Source organism: Schistocerca serialis, chromosome 6 (assembly GCF_023864345.2).
Source record: "Schistocerca serialis cubense isolate TAMUIC-IGC-003099 chromosome 6, iqSchSeri2.2, whole genome shotgun sequence".
Lineage (NCBI taxonomy): Eukaryota > Metazoa > Arthropoda > Insecta > Orthoptera > Acrididae > Schistocerca > Schistocerca serialis.
The window spans coordinates 214,497,666-214,515,955 of NC_064643.1; the positions used below are offsets into that span (position 1 = coordinate 214,497,666).

An 18,290-nucleotide genomic window follows, 5' to 3' on the forward strand; every position below is an offset into this window, starting at 1 on the left:
AGTCTCCACCTTGCTGCACTCGCTGGACAGTGTGTCTAAGGCGTTCAGCATGGCCAGGTTGCCTCCAGACATGTCTCCGACGATTGTCTGGTTGAAGGAATATGCGACACTCATCGGTGAAGAGAACGTGATGCCAATCCTGAGCAGGCCATTCGGCATGTTGTTGGACCCATCTGTACCACGCTGCATGGTGTCGTGGTTGCAAAGATGGACTCCGCCATGGACTTCGGGAGTGAAGTTGCTCGTCATGCAGCCTTTGGAGTAACACGACGTCCTGTTGCTGCATGAAAACATTATTCATCATGGTGGCGTTGCTGTCAGGGTTCCTCCGAGCCATAATCCGTAGGTAGCGGTCATCCACTGCAGTAGTAGCCCTTGGGCGGCGTGAGCGAGGCATGTCAGCGACAGTTCCTGTCTCTCTGTATCTCCTCCATGCCCGCTTTGGTTCACTCCGAGACACCTGGACACTTCCCTTGTTGAGAGCTCTTCCTGGCCCAAAGTAACGACGCGGATGCGATCGAACCGCGGCATTGGCCGTCTAGGCATGTTTGAACTTCAGACAACACGATCCGTGTACCTTCCCCCTGGTGGAATGACTGGAACAGATCGGCTGTCGGACCCGCTCCGTCTAAAAGTCGCTGCTCCTACAGGGTTGTTTACATCTTTGGCAGGTTTAGTGACATCTCTGAACAGGCAAAGGGACTATGTCGTACAATATCCACAGTCAACGTCTATCGTCAGGAGTTGTGGAAACCGGGGTGACGCAAAACTTTTTTGATGTGTGTGTTTTAGTGAGAGCTGATAACTGGGTTCTCAAAGACCACTGGAAACAGCAAAGAAGAGTGTCTTCTGAAGGGCTGGGTCGACAAGAATCCTTAACACCTGCTGCAGAAGGGTGGGTCGGGAGGAGGGTGGGGGGAGGGGGGGGGGAGGGGGAGAAGTGGAGAAAGGAAGGCAAGGCCTGTGACAGAAGTTCATCAAGTTCCTCCTCATTGCCTATTATGGGGATGATAATCTTCGCCTGATATTGACCGCTTTTTAGGATCCCATGCCTCAATCTGTGAAAACGGAACCATTATAGGATCGCTTTGTTGTCCATCTGTCCATTTGTCTGTCCGTTCTCAGGAGCGTATAGACGTTTGAAGATGAAATTTATGTCACAAACTGGAGTCTATGGTCTCTTGCCAGAGCAAAAAGTTCAAGCTTCTAAGTCAATGCAGTCAAAAGAAGCGGCCATTCATGTCACAGATTTTAATACACACTAACTCACCCATCAAAACCTGTACTTCCCATTGGCCTAGAATCATAAAATATGGCAAAAAGAAAGTTTCACTTTACAACCATGGCAAAAACACGAAAACTGTAAATTTGTAATTATGGATGTCATTTCTCAACTTGCTCTCCATCTGAAACTTCCTGGCAGATTAAGACTGTGTGCCGGACCGAGACTCGAAATCGGGACCGTTGCCTTTTGCGTTCAAGTGCTCTACCATCTAAGCTACTCAAGCACGACTCACGCCCCGAGAGCTTCTGTAAAGTTTGGAAGGTAGGAGACGAGGTACCGGTAGAAGTGAAGCTGTAAGGTGCTTGCGTAGCTCAGATTATCAGAGCACTTGCCGCGAAAGGCAAAGGCCCCGAGTTCGGGTCTCCGTACGGCACACGATTTTAATCTGCCAGGAAGTTTCATATCAGTGCACACTCCGCTGCAAAGTGAAAATCTTATTCTACTCTCTGTCTGTTCGTCTGTCTGTCTATGGTCTATGGTCGCTTGGAAGTACAAGTTGAACTTCTAAGTCAACGCAAACAAAAGTTACGGCCATTTATGACACATATTCTGATACCTGCAAACTCTCTCATGAATTCCTGTAGAGTAGTTGCCGTTGACGTAGTATCATGAAATTTGGCGAAAACCGAGGTTTCACAGAACATGTAAAGGGAATAATCTGAAAATTGTTAATTTGCAATTACATCAGATCAAAAATATATTTGCCACCAGAGTATACATTGCACTCATCATCCGTCAAATGCGTAATAGACGAACATTACTGCACGCAAATATAAAATGTAAGTTGTAGTCATGTTTTAGTAAGTACGAGGCGTTTTTTTTAAGTAAGGACCGTTTTTTTGTTGTTCGTGCTCATAGCGCAATGAGTGCGTGCGGCATGTACCGGCATGGCTGGTTCAAATGGCTCTGAGCATTATGGGACTTAACTTCTGAGGTAATCAGTCCCTTAGAACTTAGAACTACTTAAACCTAACTAACCTAGGGACATCACACACATCCATGCCCGAGGCAGGATTCGAGCCTGCGACCGTAGCGGTCGCGCGGTTCCAGACTGTAGCGCCTAGAACCGCTCGGCCACTCCGGCCGGCGTGTACTGGCATGCCTCGGGATCAACTGTGCTCAGATTCAGTTCTGTAGCTAACCTGTATGGATCTGTTCTGTGCTTTCAAAATGTTTAAGACTATCAACTCGCCGCCGCATGTGAGGTTCGCTCAGTGATACGGTTTTTGTCAGCAAAGAACCTGTCTGCTGCAGAAATTCATCGACAGATTTGTGAAGTGTACGGTGATACTGTCACGAGTGGATGCAAAGTGCGGACGTGGGTACGTGAATTCAAAGATGGCCGTGACAACGTCCATGATGACGACCGCTCCAGTCGCTCTTCTTTGACTACAAACGATTTGGTGGCTTCAGATGAAGCGAGGATTCGTGAGAAGAGGCGGATCACAATAACAGGTCTCTCAAACGAATTTCCTGACGTGTCGGGATCAGTGTTTTACAACACTGTTTCTGAACAACGTAAGTTTAGGAAAGTGTGCTCCCATTGGGTCCCAAAACTCCACACAGAGGGCCACAGAAACCAAAGATTTGAGTTTGCGATGAATTTCTTGACACGTTATCACGAAGAAGGTGATTGATTTTTGAGTCAGATTGTAACTGGAGACTCTGTCCCAGCGCAAAATCATGGCATCAGTGTTTTGGGATAGGCATGGTTTTGTTGGTCAACTTCATGCAACGAGGAACCACTATCAATGCACTGCATACTGCCAAACCCTGAGAAAGCTATGCTAAGCGATTCAAAACAAAAGACGTGGCATGCTGACAAAGAGAATTGTCCTTCTCCATGACAATGCAAGGCCTCACACTGGAGGTGAGACCTGCGATTTACTGGACAGTTTTGGGTGGGAAGTTTTAGACCATCCACCCTACAGTCCTGATCTTGCGCCGAGCGATTACCACCTGTTCCTCCACCTCAAACGACACAGCAGTGGCAACCATTACAATGATGACGACGACGTGAAAACGGCAGTGAATTCTTGGTTCTCGGAGCAGGCTGCAAGTTTTTATGAAGAGGGTATTATCAAATTGGTTGAATTCAGCTGCTCGGAGCCCTCACTGCGCGAGTCTTACTCGAACTTAGCAAACTTTTTCAATAAAATAAAATAACAAACTTGCTTCTTGTGTATTAATCAGGTAAACCAATAATTTCTAGGTTGAACCTAGGTGCATTCAGTCTTAAATAACGTACCCCAATTATAATTGCTTATGTTTAATTAATAAAATTTATAGTCTGCAAATTCACACAGTAATTCGAAGGCTGGTGATCAGCTATTCCATGATTAAGTGAACTGTAATTAATTCCAGCCCCCAGTATAGTGGTTAGCGAACAAAAGCTAAACTACACACTAAGTCCTTACTGGCGAAATGGATTAAAATCAGATTCAGTGCAAATAATTCAGGGTCTAGATTAACTTCACAGGAAAAATTACAAGTTCTACCGAACAGCCATCGAAAATAAATCAGCGTTTTGATATTCGCATTGTAACTTTCAATAAACTCATTCAAGTTGAGTCCCATAGTGCTCAGAGCCAATAAACTCATGCAGCTACGCAAAAAATTTCCATGACTGGAAACGTGTAGCTGAACCACTGCTCAGACTATGGTAAATATTGCCTCTTCAAATTCGACCCAAACAGCGTGAAAGGGGAGGATAGTCGCTTCTATTTTAGGGCTTCTGCCCTCACTTCCACAGAAACACACTGCGTTAACGTCACTTAACGAGATCTTCTGATCACCAGCCTGATTTATAACTTTTTGTACATAAATGACATTAAAAAATCTGAATCTGTCAGTAGCTGAGGGCTAAAATAAACGGGAATGATGCGTCACATTTAATGTTACATGCAGTAGTCCATCCAGTATTTGATGTTAAACAAATGCAAAGTTTTGTTGCTGGACTACAAATCAATTCATGATTTCTGTGCAGCCAGTTATTAGAATAAACACGAATACGACATAACTTTCTTACAAGAATCCCCTGCTCTTCCTATTTCCAAAGTTAGAATTTCTGTCACTGTAATACTTTTTAAGTTATTGGCGAAACTACGCAAATTAATAAACAACTAAGAACCATAACGAAATTTATGAATATTGCAAACTAAACACAGTGTATGTCAAATGAAAGAGCAACTCAAACAGTTTTGTTTGGCACCAGTGTGCACGTGCAGCGCGAAATGTTTCCGCCGCAATCCGCTAGACAGCGGTAGTAGCGAAGATGGCGACTAGTTTGTAGTAGAGTTGGGCAACACGATTCTTTTTCCCGATTCGATTCCTACGATTCAATCTCACATTGCGAATCGATTCTTATGATTCGTTCACGATTCTTTCACGATTCATTCTAGTCTGCCATGGCACGTTTCTTACGGAATGCAAAAAGTTCTACATCTTACTCACAGATGGCAAGACATGTCTGAAATTTTCAATGGGGTTAGAATCGATCTGTGTCGTGATAAGATATGGCAGAAATAGTTTATTTATGAGTAAACATGCATATAACGTTAAAAGTGCGATTCTCGATTTATACGTGTAATGCCTTAATTGATGAAAGGTCACGTTTGATTTGAATGCATCTATTGTTTTATTTCAGTATGCCAGGAAAGAGGAGTCGATTTGTGCGAAAGGTGGTGCAAAATTGCTTCCTTTGTTCACACGCATCTTCCACTTGACTGCCATCTGGCGCTCGTAATCATTCGGCACGACTCGGCATGATTCGGAAGTTGCCTTCGAAGCATAGCGTACTAAGAATCGATGAATCGTTGGAACTTGGAATCGTCACGACTCGGAAACACGCAATCGTTCTTACGATTCTTTTGAACGACGATTCGTCCGTATCACGATTCGATTCTTACGATTCTTTATTTAGAGTCGTTCAAATGAACGACTCATTCACGAATCGCCACAAGTCTAGTTTGTAGTTTGCAAATACCGAATCTGCAGTTACTGCGCAACGTGCGTTCCGGCTGAAGTTCGGTTGTGATCGTCCAAGCGATAGCATTCGTAGTTGGTATCACCAATTTGAAGATACCGGCTGCCTTTGTAAAGGGAAGAGCAAAGGACGACCAAGAGAGACTGTTGAGGGAGTGAGAGAGCCATTCACTCGTAGCCCAAAGAAATCAGTCCGGAAAGCTAGTGGTGAACTATAAGTTCCCGTGTCGACTGTTTGGAAAGTTTTAAGAAAACGCGCTCAACTAAGTCCTTAACGTTTACAGTTATTACGGGCTCTAAAGCCGCAGACCATGCATTACGTGCCAACTTTGCAATGCATATTGCCTTGCTAATTGTGCATGTGTCTTGTACTAAATTATATGCTGATTTTTCAATAAAAAAGTAACTCACAGGTTAATTATTTATGTTACATTGCGTATGAGTAGTTCAGTCGATGTGTATTAATGAGCACTACACTTTGATTTCTTTTGTTTGATAAATGTTATAAAAGTTTTGAGATTTAGTTGGATAAATCATGATGATGTATCTAGTGCACTGAATGTAAGGTGACACTCTACATATTTTATTCATATTTTTATGCTCTAATAGTACTCCCCTGGTCAACTAACATGTTGAATGGGCAACTGACATGTTCTTTTTGTAATTCATATTACTGTTTGCTAAATATTTATGTAATTTTGCATATTCCGTATATCAGGCCTGGAACTGAATTAGCTGTTCACTTCGTCAGTTAGAAGCCGCATTTTTCCGTTTGTTCGGCACAGCAGCCTAGCAGAGAGAGACGGTTGAGGGGCGCAAACATTCGGCCTTTTCCACAGCGATAAACGTGTAGCTTTAAGTGGTCTTCCGGGGTGACGCAGCCTCCACCCCCGCGCTGCCCCCGACTTGGGGCTTGCCATGTTGACGTGATAAGAGGTAACGCGCTGGGCGGCTTGAAAGTGTTCGTGCAGAGACGCTAAGCGTATGTGGAAAATTGTTTCCTTTACTCAATGAAAGTGGTGGTTGGAAGTTTCCCACAGGAACCGCAAGACACAGAGTCTCAGCGGCTGCACTGGAATGTGGCTAGAAAGATGATTAACTTCTGCTCTTGTCCCCGTCTCTCTCCTCTGGCGCTCTCCGAAATCTTGAAATTTCATTGCGGTGTTGGTCGCAATCTCAGCAGAATTTGGCTAGAAATTCGACGTATCTCGGAATCTTTACTGTCGTTGGTAGATGACGTGGAGCTTTTTTTCCAAACTTTGAGAGAGAAGTTAGAATACAGTTTAGACACACACTGCTTTCTGCATCCACGAACGATGGCCTTGCTGACATCTTCGCAGGCTGCACACGCAAAGATGGGGCCAGTATGGTGTCGATCGCCGTTCACGGACAGCGCGCACGCAGCCGAATGCTGGGAAGTTTATTTCGCGTGATTCGACCAACAATGCTGTTCCGTGGAATAGTTCAGGGAGCGCAGTATTTTTTAACTTTGTGGAATTAGTCGTTTTGGTAAATGATGACCACACTTAGTTGTTTGATTTGCAGAATGAACTTCGCAAGTTTTCATTAGCGCTTTTTGATGATCTTCGCTTGACCACTAGCAATATTTATTACGCGATCGTAAAATTGGCACTGAGATAGGAATTAAATATAATTGTTCTCTACCTTTGGGTCCACCACTATCTTTTGAGAGGTTTCCCCACTCGAATGCCCACTAAGGGAAATAAATAGTATCTTTTATAAGCGTGCATTCTAATTTAATAGTTAGATGTGTCCCTTATCTAAAATGTGCTGTCGTAAGGTGGTGTTTTCCTGCGTTACTTAACTTTTAAAGGTGAGCCTATCTCTGATAAATTTAGATCTAATAAGACATTATCCATTGAGCAACTTGCTTCATTACCTTTTAAAAGTAAATTCGTATGATTGCATAGGAAGCTTTACTCCGTTTTCCGATCATGGGGACTATAATCTTGCATAGTAGGGGTATGTAATACACTACAACCACAACCACCCTATAATTAAATGTTTGCCTGAGGCATTTAAGTTTCTTTTTATTATCTATGATAATGATCGAAGCAGACGAAATGAATTAAAATTTGTGCAGCAGCCGGGACTCGAACCCGCGTCGGATTTGTTGCGAGGCAGAAATGCTAACCATTACACTACCACAGCACAATTATCTACTGCGCTGCTTAAACTACCTAAGCCAAGTGCCCTCCCCAATCGTAGATAGTAAAAAATTGACTTAAATGTCTCGGGGAAACTTTTAATTATAAGATCTATAAGCTCACCCATGGTACAAGGACGACCCATTTCGTCCAGTGCTGGGGTGCTTGCCAATATCGGAGAGCCCTGCAATAGTGAATTGAAGTTTGTGTTGCGGAGGGCACTCAGCTTATGTAGTTCGTGAGGAATGTTGACCACCGTGCTGCGGCAGTGTAATGCTTAGTATTTCTGCCTAGCAAGTAAGAAGACCTGGGTTCGAGTCCCCACTGCAGCACAAATTTTAATTCATTTTGTCTGCTTCGATCACAACCATCCTAGCTCTTTAATCTGATGCAGTGTACTCCTCTGTAAGTACCATAGTTTGCGCGTGGACGGTGGAATTGACGTCACGTCCATTTTGTTCGAACTTCACTGGAGCACATGACTCGACCAGCCGCTCCGCCCGTCACCCATACCGCTTTTGAGTGCCGGTGACACACCCACCCGCCAACCCTGGCTGGAAACGTGCATGTCCAGCGTGACACAGTGTGTGCAAAACAAACGCCGCTTGCGACCAAAGTTAATCACCCACACTCAAATACAATACGTCACGTCACCAGGGGATAAAGTCCAAATGCCAAAGTATAGCTTCATGGTCCAAACCCCATCAAAAAATTAGCTAGCGAATCACAGCCCAGCTATTGTGTATGACGTGAAACTTCCTGGAAGATTAAAACTGTTTGCTGGACCGAGACTCGAACTCGGGACCTTTGCCTTTCGCAAGCAACTGCTGTACCATCTGAGCTACCCCAGCATGACTCAGAACCCTGCTCTTCCTTTACTTCCGGCAGCACCTCATCTCCTGCCTTCCAAACTTCACAAAAGCTCTCCTTTCTTCCAGGAGTGCCGATCGTACAGCTACCACAGCACAGATAAGAGGGCTAGTGATTCCAGACGTATCTACGAACTATCGCTAACCGATTACTACTAGTGGGACTACTGACACACACACCTCTTGTCCGTATTCCAGTCACGCCACAGCATCGAATGCACAGCTCGAGTGGTGCCTTCAGAGGATCGCTTGGAGGCTTAAATTGTGCACCATGGTCTCCAGCAACGAATGTAAATTCTACCTGCTCGCAAGTGATGGTCGTCTGAGCATACAACATACACCTGGTGTGCACTGTCTTGTAGAGTACGTTTGATCAAGACACCCTGGCTCCACCCCGGGCCTTATGGTCTAGGGTGCAATACGTTACAACTGTCGCTCACCTTTGGTGTTTCTGGAGGGTATGTGCATAATGTTGGACCTATTCTTTCGCCATTCTTGCAGCAGGAAGGTGATGTGTTGTTCCAGCAGGATAATGCTCACTCACACTCTGTCCGTGAAAATCAATGTGCTCTGCAAGACATGCACCAACTTCCCTGGCCAGCATCATTCCAATCGAGCAAGTGCGGAATATGATGGTACGAGAAGTGACTCGTTCAACTCGTCAGCCAGCAACTCTTACAGAACTATGTGAACAGGTTGAGCAGACTTGGCATAACGTATCCCAGGACAGTATTCGCCATCTGTACGATGGACTCGATGCCAGAGTCAGCTTCTGCTTGCCGCCTGTGGTGGCTACACCACGTACGAAGGGTACGGTACTAGGAAAGTTTTGCAGTACAGCTTTATTTATTTAATTTTTCCGAAGTAATTTTCGCCACATTGAATACACCTCTCGATACTCTAAAACCAGCCCTTAAACCAGTTCTCCCAAGTTTCTGTAGGGAGTATCGCACACTCGTTTCCCAAGCTCTCAGGAGGTCCTCATCACTTGAAAACTGCTCTCCTTTCACCTTCATTTTCACATGTGGGAACAGTCCAAAGTCACAAGGAGCAAAGTCTGGATTGTAAGGAGGGTGCTCAAGAAGTTTCGGTCATGTACCCCGTAAATATTCGGTGCAAGCTTTGGTGCAGTGAGCTGGAGCGTTGTCATGACGCACGAACCAAGTCTTTATTCTTGACTTCGGTCGAAAGCTCGTCAAAGAATGGACGACTTTTGGCAGGCACTGTTCAGTGTACCACTTAGCTGTGACTGTCTTCTGTTTGTCCAAAACAACACGCTCCACTATTCCACTCTACTTGAAAAAAAAAAAGAAAAATATTAAGAAGAAAAAACCAGCTATCATTTTCTTCTTTTCTGATCAGGATTTTCTGAGAGCCAGGGGTGTGTCATCATCTTCAAAGACCCAAACTTTGTATTGAGTCTTAGTCGGCACGTCATAATAGCACAGTCAACTCTCGTCACCTGCCACGATGTTATTCACATACTGAGATTGTCCCTTAGGAAACTTCTTTAACACCTCCTGGCACGAGATCACACGCTGTGTCATTTGTTTTCCGGCAGTCTATGTGGCATCCACAGACAAACCAGGTTTCTTTACTTGCAAATGTTCAGGCAGAATCGAACGAATTGTGGTGCACGTAGCACTAAGGTATCCTCTATCGGCTTATAGGTCACTCGCCTGCCTTCGTCTAGCATTGCCTCAGAGCATGAATGTTTCCCTCTGTAACTGATGATCGTAGCCGTCCTGTCCTCTCAGCGTCCTCCAGAGTGAAATTTCCTCTCTGGAAATCTCTGTACCACCTGAATATAGTAGTACGCTATGGACACACATAACTGAGTCCAAGAGTTATTTCTTCTAAGCAGTGGTCTACGTTTAAACCAAGCGCTAAGTTGTACCACAAAACTGCCCGAATCTCTCTTCGTGACCACGATGTCATAGCAAGCGCTTCTAACTAATCCTGCTAGTGAACGACTGCGCCAACAGAATTGGCGCAGCAGCTACAATCCAAGTATGAAGTACAGGGTATCCCAAAAAGGATGACCCGATTTTAACTTGTGATACTACTGCGGAAAGGCAAACCTACGTTTCTAGCATTTGTAGACTTAGAGAAAACTTTTGACAATGTTGACTGGAATACTCTCTTTCAAATTCTGAAGGTGGCTGGGGTAAAATACAGGGAGCGAAAGGCTATTTAAAATTTTTACAGAAACCAGAAGGCAGTTACAAGAGTCGAGGGGCATGAAAGGGAAGCAGTGGTTGGGAAAGGAGTGAGACAGGGTTGTAGCCTCTCCCCGATGTTATTCAATCTGTATATTGAGCAAGCAGTAAAGGAAACAAAAGAAAAATTCGGAGTAGGTATTAAAATTCATGGAGAAGAAATAAAAACTTTGAGGTTCGCCGATGACATTGTAATTCTGTCAGAGACAGCAAAGGACTTGGAAGAGCAGTTGAACGGAATGGATAGTGTCTTGAAAGGAGGATATAAGATGAACATCAACAAAAGCAAAACGAGGATAATGGAATGTAGTCGAATTAAGTCGGGTGATGCTGAGGGAATTAGATTAGGAAATGAGACACTTAAAGTAGTAAAGGAGTTTTGCTATTTAGGGAGTAAAATAACTGATGATGGTCGAAATAGACAGGATATAAAATGCAGACTGGCAATGGCAAGAAAAGCTTTTCTGAAGAAGAGAAATTTGTTAACATCGAGTATAGATTTAAGTGTCAGGAAGTTGTTTCTGAAAGTATTTGTATGGAGTGTAGCCATGTATGGAAGTGAAACGTGGACGATAAGTAGTTTAGACAAGAAGAGAGTAGAAGCTTTCGAAATGTGGTGCTACAGAAGAATGCTGAAGATTACATGGGTAGATCACATAACTAATGAGGAGGTATTGAATAGAATTGCAGAGAAGAGAAATTTATGGCACAACTTGACTAGAAGAAGGGATCGTTTAGTAGGGCATATCCTGAGGCATCAAGGGATCACCAATTTGGTATTGGAGGGCAGTGTGGAGGGTAAAAATCGTAGAGGGGGACCAAGAGATGAATACACTAAACAGATTCAGAAGGATGTAGGTTGCAGTGGTGTGAGATGATGAAGCTTGCACAGGATAGAGTAGCAAGGAGAGCTGCATCAAACCAGTCTCTGGACTGAAGACCATAACAACAACAATATTGAGACAAATGTCACTAGGTGACCGAAACAGTGGTAGATGTAATCGGAATGGTCTACAGTTTCAGAAAAAATCCGCCAGATGTCGTTACGAGCGTTGACCTGGAGCGTGCAGCCAGTCTCACGCAATATGGCGTCCGCGCAACAGAAGGCGTATTGTGTTATTGAATTTAGTCGTACTCAGTCAGTGATCGCTGTTCAGCTGGCGTTTGATATTCGATTTCGTGCTAAACAACCATCACCAAAGAACATTCGACAGTGGTATAAACAGTTTGAAGAAACAGGGTGCCTCTGTAAAGGCAAAAATCCTGGTCAGCCACGAGTTCTTGAACAAACAGTGGAACAAATCTGATGAGAATTTGAGCGGAGCCCCCGCAAGTCTACGCGTTATGCTAGCTGAAAACTTGTGTTACCATGCATGACAGTGTGGCGTGTGTTACGGCGTCGTTTTGCCCTCAAATCATACTGATTACAAGTGGTAAAATCTCTTCGAGATACTAACAAAGTGAAGCGAGTGGACTTAAGCAATGCTGTTCTAGAGGACAAGGAAGATGACACTTTCATGTCACTCTTGATATTCAGCGATGAGATAACTTTCCATATTAGCAGCAAGGTTCACCATCATAATGTGCATATGTGGGGGCTCGAATATCGTCGTGAAACAATTGAACACAAACGTGATTCACCGAAAGTGAATGCGTTTTGTGCTGTTTTGCAAAACAAGGTTTATGGACCCTACTTTTTTGAGGAAGAAACTGTAACAGGACAATCATATCTTGCAATGCTACGGAACTGGTTATTCCCACAACTTGGCTCTGATAATTTCATCTATGGGCAGGATGGAGCACTACTGCACTGGCACAACAACATGTGCAGTTTCCTCAATGCCAACAGGCCTCAACGTTGGATGAGGCGTACAGGACCGCGAGACCAGGCTTTACGCTCTTGGCCTCCTAGGTCCCCTGACTTAACACCATGTGACTTCTTTCTGTGGTGATATATTAAACGATGTGTTTACGTTACTCCCTTACCTCGTGACACTGACGAACTAAAAACCAGAATATCAGCTGCTGTAGCTTCCGTGGCAGAAGACGCCTTACGCTCAGTTTGGGATGAATTCGGCTATTGGCTAGATGTCGTCCGTGCAGCCAATGGAGGACATATTGAACTTTTATGATGGATTTTTATAAACTTCTGTCTTTCCTGAGTAATTTAGAATATAATTTGTTGATATTAAGCCCTTCTTCCTAATAAATAATTCTATTAAAAATTCAGTCATTCTTTTTGGGACATCCTGTACCCTCAGAACACAGCAACAATCAGCCTCATGCGACTTGTTACGTTATATTGCAAAACTTTCCTGGTACTTTTATACTAATACGGGTATTTCAGCATAGTTCGATAACTGCTACTGCAGAACCTCTTGCCCTGTGCACCAGTAAAGGTAATCAACTGTCACAACAATAAATCTTGAGCGAACTGGAAATCTCTAAAAGTGTGTACTACTTTTTTCCGGCAGTGTATATTTTTCAATGAAAATTGGCCGATCAAAAAATTATTCACTACTTTCTGGACTCGTTTCGTATTTTGGTACAGAATAATTGTATCAGTGATGATGAAAATGTAGAACTTGACAACTCTTTTCAGAGTTATCGATCGACGACGTCGCTGCCCAGGCGTTTGTGTTCTTCGCCGCGGGCTTCGAGACGTCATCAACCACTATGAGCTTCGCCCTGCACGAACTGGCCCACCATCCGGGTATCCAGACACGTCTTCAGGAGGAAATCGATACGGTTCTCAAACAAAACAATGGACAAATAACCTATGATGCGGTCAACAGTATGCAGTACCTTGACAAAGTAGTTGCAGGTATGTACGAGTTTGTAAGCAGTAAATTAATACTCTGATACCAACACTTTTAAAGCAAACCATCTCACAGATTTCTTTCCTGATTTTTTCGTACAACTTAACATGGCGCTGATTCACACCCGGATTCAATCCGCACGACGGTATAACAACCGTTGGTTTGCTACATAGGACAGCCTGACTGCGGTTTGTAGGCTGTTTTCCACGCTCGTTCTGCAGATACTGTACTGATCCCCTACGTCAAACACTTTGAAAAAAAATGTGAAGAACGCAACTTTACGATTCGCAGGTCTCCTCCTTTAGGTTAGCTCGCGACTTTGCGATAGGGAGGGCTCACAGTAACGTAAATTTGTCAGATCATAAATGTCAACGAATCCAGATGACGGGATAAAAACTAAGAAAGAGAGAGATCTTACAGGTTACTTTCTTGCGAAAAGGATATTATTTATGGATTCTTCCGTCGCTTCTTGATAGAACATTTCCATACTGAGGGCTGAATAACAGTTAGGAGGTTTTTTGTTCTATTGATTTTTATTTGTATGAACTACTTTTCGGCTTATTAGGTCATCTTGAGATAACTACTGGCTGTTGTTTACAAGGAGCTTGTGGTCTTACGAACGAACCATTCTGAACTCAGATAACGCACTTACATACGATCTAGTTGTGGTATTGTCTTTGGAATTGTCAAACGGGTCTTTTGACTTTTTGTTCTGTAAAACTGTTCCTTGACATAATAAGTCACATTTTGTGGTTTGTCAGTACCATGTATGACAACAATTAGAATTGTTTAGAATACACATTATTACCAAATTACAATTTTTTTTGTATTTTTTGTGAACAGTTGTACTGGACACTAATTGTTGGTTGTACAACAACGATGTTTTCTTTGGGGGTTACATTTTGTTATTAGAAAAATTGTGCATTAATAAATACAAAATATTACATTGTCACAGTTGAGTTACAGTTAGGAATGTAAACACGTAAGGGATATTTACATTATATTAGGGTGTGAATTTTTTTACTATTGGGACACTTTGTGGTTAGTAGCAGGTTTACTGTATTGTGTAAAGTTTAAGAGTGGTTCAAAAATGGCTCTGAGCACTATGGGACTTAACATCTGAGGTCATCAGTCCCCTAGAACTTAGAACTACTTAAACCTAACTAACCTAAGGACATCACACACATCCATGCCCGAGGCAGGATTCGAACCTGCGACCATAGCGGTCGCGCGGGCCCAGACTGAAGCGCCTAGAACCGCTCGGCCACACAGGCCGGCTTTAAGAGTAGTGATGTGCTCAGTTGCAATTGGTAATTTAGAAAGGATATTATTCCTGTTTGCTACTTCAGACTCTAGAGGAAATACAACGACAGTGATGGGTGTTATTCATTTGGCTTCGAGAAGGAAAAGAAAGGAAAAGGTGAACACGCGATTGAACGCAGCGATTACGTATTTAGTGTTACCTGCTGTCTTTATGTCCAGCTATTCTCAGTGTCCGAACATTCCTTTCCATTTCTACCTGAAACTAACCATGTCAGTTTGCTGTAGAAACTAAGAACGTAGCGACTCATTATTTGTTATACAATTTTCGTCTTACAGCCTCTAAGTTCTGTTTAGTCCATATATACTGAGGTGCCAAAAGTCATGGGATACCTGTTAATATTGTGTCGGACCTCCTTCTGCCCGCCTGGTGCACCACCTCGACATGGCATGGACCAAACAAGACGCTGGAACTTCCCTGTAGAAATACTGAGTCATGTTACCTCTACAGCCATCTGTAACTGCGGATGCGTTGCGGCGCAGGATTTTGTGCACGAAATGAGCTCTTGGTCATATCTCAGAAATGTTCTATGGTGTTCATGGGCGATATTTGTGGCCAAATCATTCGCCCGAAATGTCCAGAATGTTCTTCAAACCAATCGCCACCAATTGGGTTCAGAATGGTTCAAATGGCTCTAAGCACTATGGGACTTAACATCTGAGGTCATCAGTCCCCTACACTTAGAACTACTTAAACCTAACTAAACCGAGCGAGGTGGCGCAGTGGTTAGCACACTGGACTCGCATTCGGGAGGACGACGGTTCAATCCCGCGTCCGGCCATCCTGATTTAGGTTTCCCGTGATTTCCCTAAATCGCTCCAGGCAAATGCCGGGATTGTTCCTTTGAAAGGGCACGGCCCACTTCCTTCCCCATCCTTCCCTAATCCGATGAGACCGATGACCTCGCCGTTTGGTCTCTTCCCCCAAACAATCCAAAACCTAACTAACCTAAGGACATCACACCTATCCTTGTCCGAGGCAGGATTCGAACCTGCGGCCGTAGCAACAGCGCGGTTCCGGACTGAAGCGCCTAGAACCGCTCGGTCACAGCGGCCGCCACCAATTGGGGGCCCATTGTCACCCATAAAAATTCCATCATTGTTTAAGAAAATTGAAGTCCATGAATGGCTCCAAATGGTCTCCGAGTACCTAAAATAACCATTTCCAGCCAGTGACCGGTTTAGTTGCTCCAAAGGACATAGTCCATTCCATCTAAACTCATCCCACAACATTATTGAACCACCACCAGTCTGCACATGCCTTTTTGCCAACTTGGATCCATGGTTGCATGGGATCTGCGCCACACACGAACGCAACCATCGGCTCTTACCAGCTGTAGTCGGGACTCATCTGACCGTGCCCACTTTTTTCCAGTCTAGGGCCCAACCGATATGGTCACAAACCCAGCAGAGGCGCTGCAGGTCGATGTCGTGCTTTTAGTAAAGGCACTGGGTGGCGGTCGTCTGCTGCCATAGCCCATTAACACCAAGTTTCGTTGCCATGTCTCAACAGATACGTTTCTCGTACGTCCCACATTGACTTCTGCGATTATTGCCCGCAGTGTTGCTTGTCTGTTAGCACTGATAAGTCTACGGAAACGCCGCTTCTCCCGGTCGTTAAGTGAATGCCGTCGGCCACTGCGTTGTCTGCGGTGAGAGGTAACGCCTGATAAAGGTATTCTCAGCACATTCTTGACGTTGTGGATTGCGGAATATTGAATTCCCTAACTGTTTCCGAAACTGAATGTCTCATGTGTCTAGCTCCAACTGCCATTCCTCGTTCAAAGTCTCATAATGCCGTCGCGAGGCCATAATGACACCGCAAACCTTTTCATATGAATCACTAGAGTACAAGTGACAGCAACGCCAATGCACCGGCCTCTTGTATCTGTGTATGTGATACTACCACCATCTGCATATGTGCGTGTCGGTATCCCCTGACTTTTGTGACCTTAGTATATAGCGCGTCAAATGAAAATTTTCCCGTATATGTACAGGAGACAAAATTGGTCAAAAATTGAAAAGAAAAAACTTATATCCAGCAACAAATTCTTGTTGAGCTACCGGCCATTCTACTTCTACAGGGTGTTTCAAAAATGACCGGTATATTTGAAACGGCAATACAAACTAAACGAGCAGCGATAGAAATACACCGTTTGTTGCAATATGCTTGGGACAACAGTACATTTTCAGGCAGACAAACTTTCGAAATTACAGTAGTTACAACTGTCAACAACAGATGGCGCTGCGGTCTGGGAAAGTCTATAGTACGATATTTTCCACATATCCACCATGCGTAGCAATAATATGGCGTAGTCTCTGAATGAAATTACCCGAAACCTTTGACAACGTGTCTGGCGGAATGGCTTCACATGCATATGAGATGTACTGCTTCAGCTGTTCAATTGTTTCTGGATTCTGGCGGTACACCTGGTCTTTCAAGTGTCCCCACACAAAGAAGTCACAGGGGTTCATGTCTGGCGAATAGGGAGGCCAATCCACACCGCCTCCTGTACGTTTCGGATAGCCCAAAGCAATCACACGATCATCGAAATATTCATTCAGGATATTAAAGACGTCGGCCGTGCGATGTGGCCGGGCACCATCTTGCATAAACCACGAGGTGTTCGCAGTGTCGTCTAAGGCAGTTTGTACCGCCACAAATTCACGAAGAATGTCCAGATAGCGAGATGCAGTAATCGTTTCGGATCTGAAAAATGGGCCAATGATTCCTTTGGAAGAAATGGCGGCCCAGTCCAGTACTTTTTGAGGATGCAGGGACGATGGGACTGCAACATGGGGCTTTTCGGTTCCCCATATGCGCCAGTTCTGTTTATTGACGAAGCCGTCCAGGTAAAAATAAGCTTCGTCAGTAAACCAAATGCTGTCCACATGCATATCGCCGTCATCAATCCTGTGCACTATATCGTTAGCGAATGTCTCTCGTGCAGCAATGGTAGCGGCGCTGAGGGGTTGCCGCGTTTGAATTTTGTATGGATAGAGGTGTAAACTCTGGCGCATGAGACGATACGTGGACGTTGGCGTTTTTTTTTTTTTTGTATATAAATAGTGTGTGGTGTGGACTGAAGAGATCATCCTTGATGACTTATTCTTCTAGGATGGGATGTAAGGATAAAAGGAAAACACTTTATTTATTACACATTCAGTTAGGCTTGGGCACGCAATGGGTCCTTTAGCCTGCTGTCTTTGGTGATGTCTGTCTCCTGTGGAGGGTGAAATGTGTCAAGGCTGTTATGTGTGACTGCTTCCTCGTGTTATGATAGATTGCCTATGGGGGGTGAAACGTTATTGACTTCGGTACTCGATACTTGTGCCATTTTGCAGGGTTTACCGTTCCTACCGATTCTAACTGTCGAACTTCGTCCCTAAGGGTATCGATCTTGTCAAAAACTCGTAGAGCTTTGTCACGGACCTTCTCTTGTGGAGTGGAGTGCGGTGCGGATGTCGACGTTTCTTGTCCACCATGGAGCTCCTGTGATCCATCGATAGCAAATGTTTTGCAGCGCTTGGAGTTTGTTGTAGTTGGAGACGCACGTAGTTCCCCACGAGGTGGAACCATACAACATTGTGGGTTCCACCGTTGCCTTATACAATTGGAGTTTAGT

General features: G+C 44.2%; 1 protein-coding gene across 1 annotated transcript in view; it reads left to right on the forward strand.

Moving 5' to 3' along the window:
• Positions 1-18,290, forward strand: part of LOC126484762 (cytochrome P450 6k1-like) — a 90,848-nt gene that overhangs the window by 57,235 nt on the left and 15,323 nt on the right. Inside the window, exons 5-6 of the mRNA XM_050108358.1 lie at positions 10,920-10,929; positions 13,130-13,349. Coding sequence (XP_049964315.1) covers positions 10,920-10,929; positions 13,130-13,349 — 230 coding nt within the window. The remainder of the gene's footprint in view (positions 1-10,919; positions 10,930-13,129; positions 13,350-18,290) is intronic.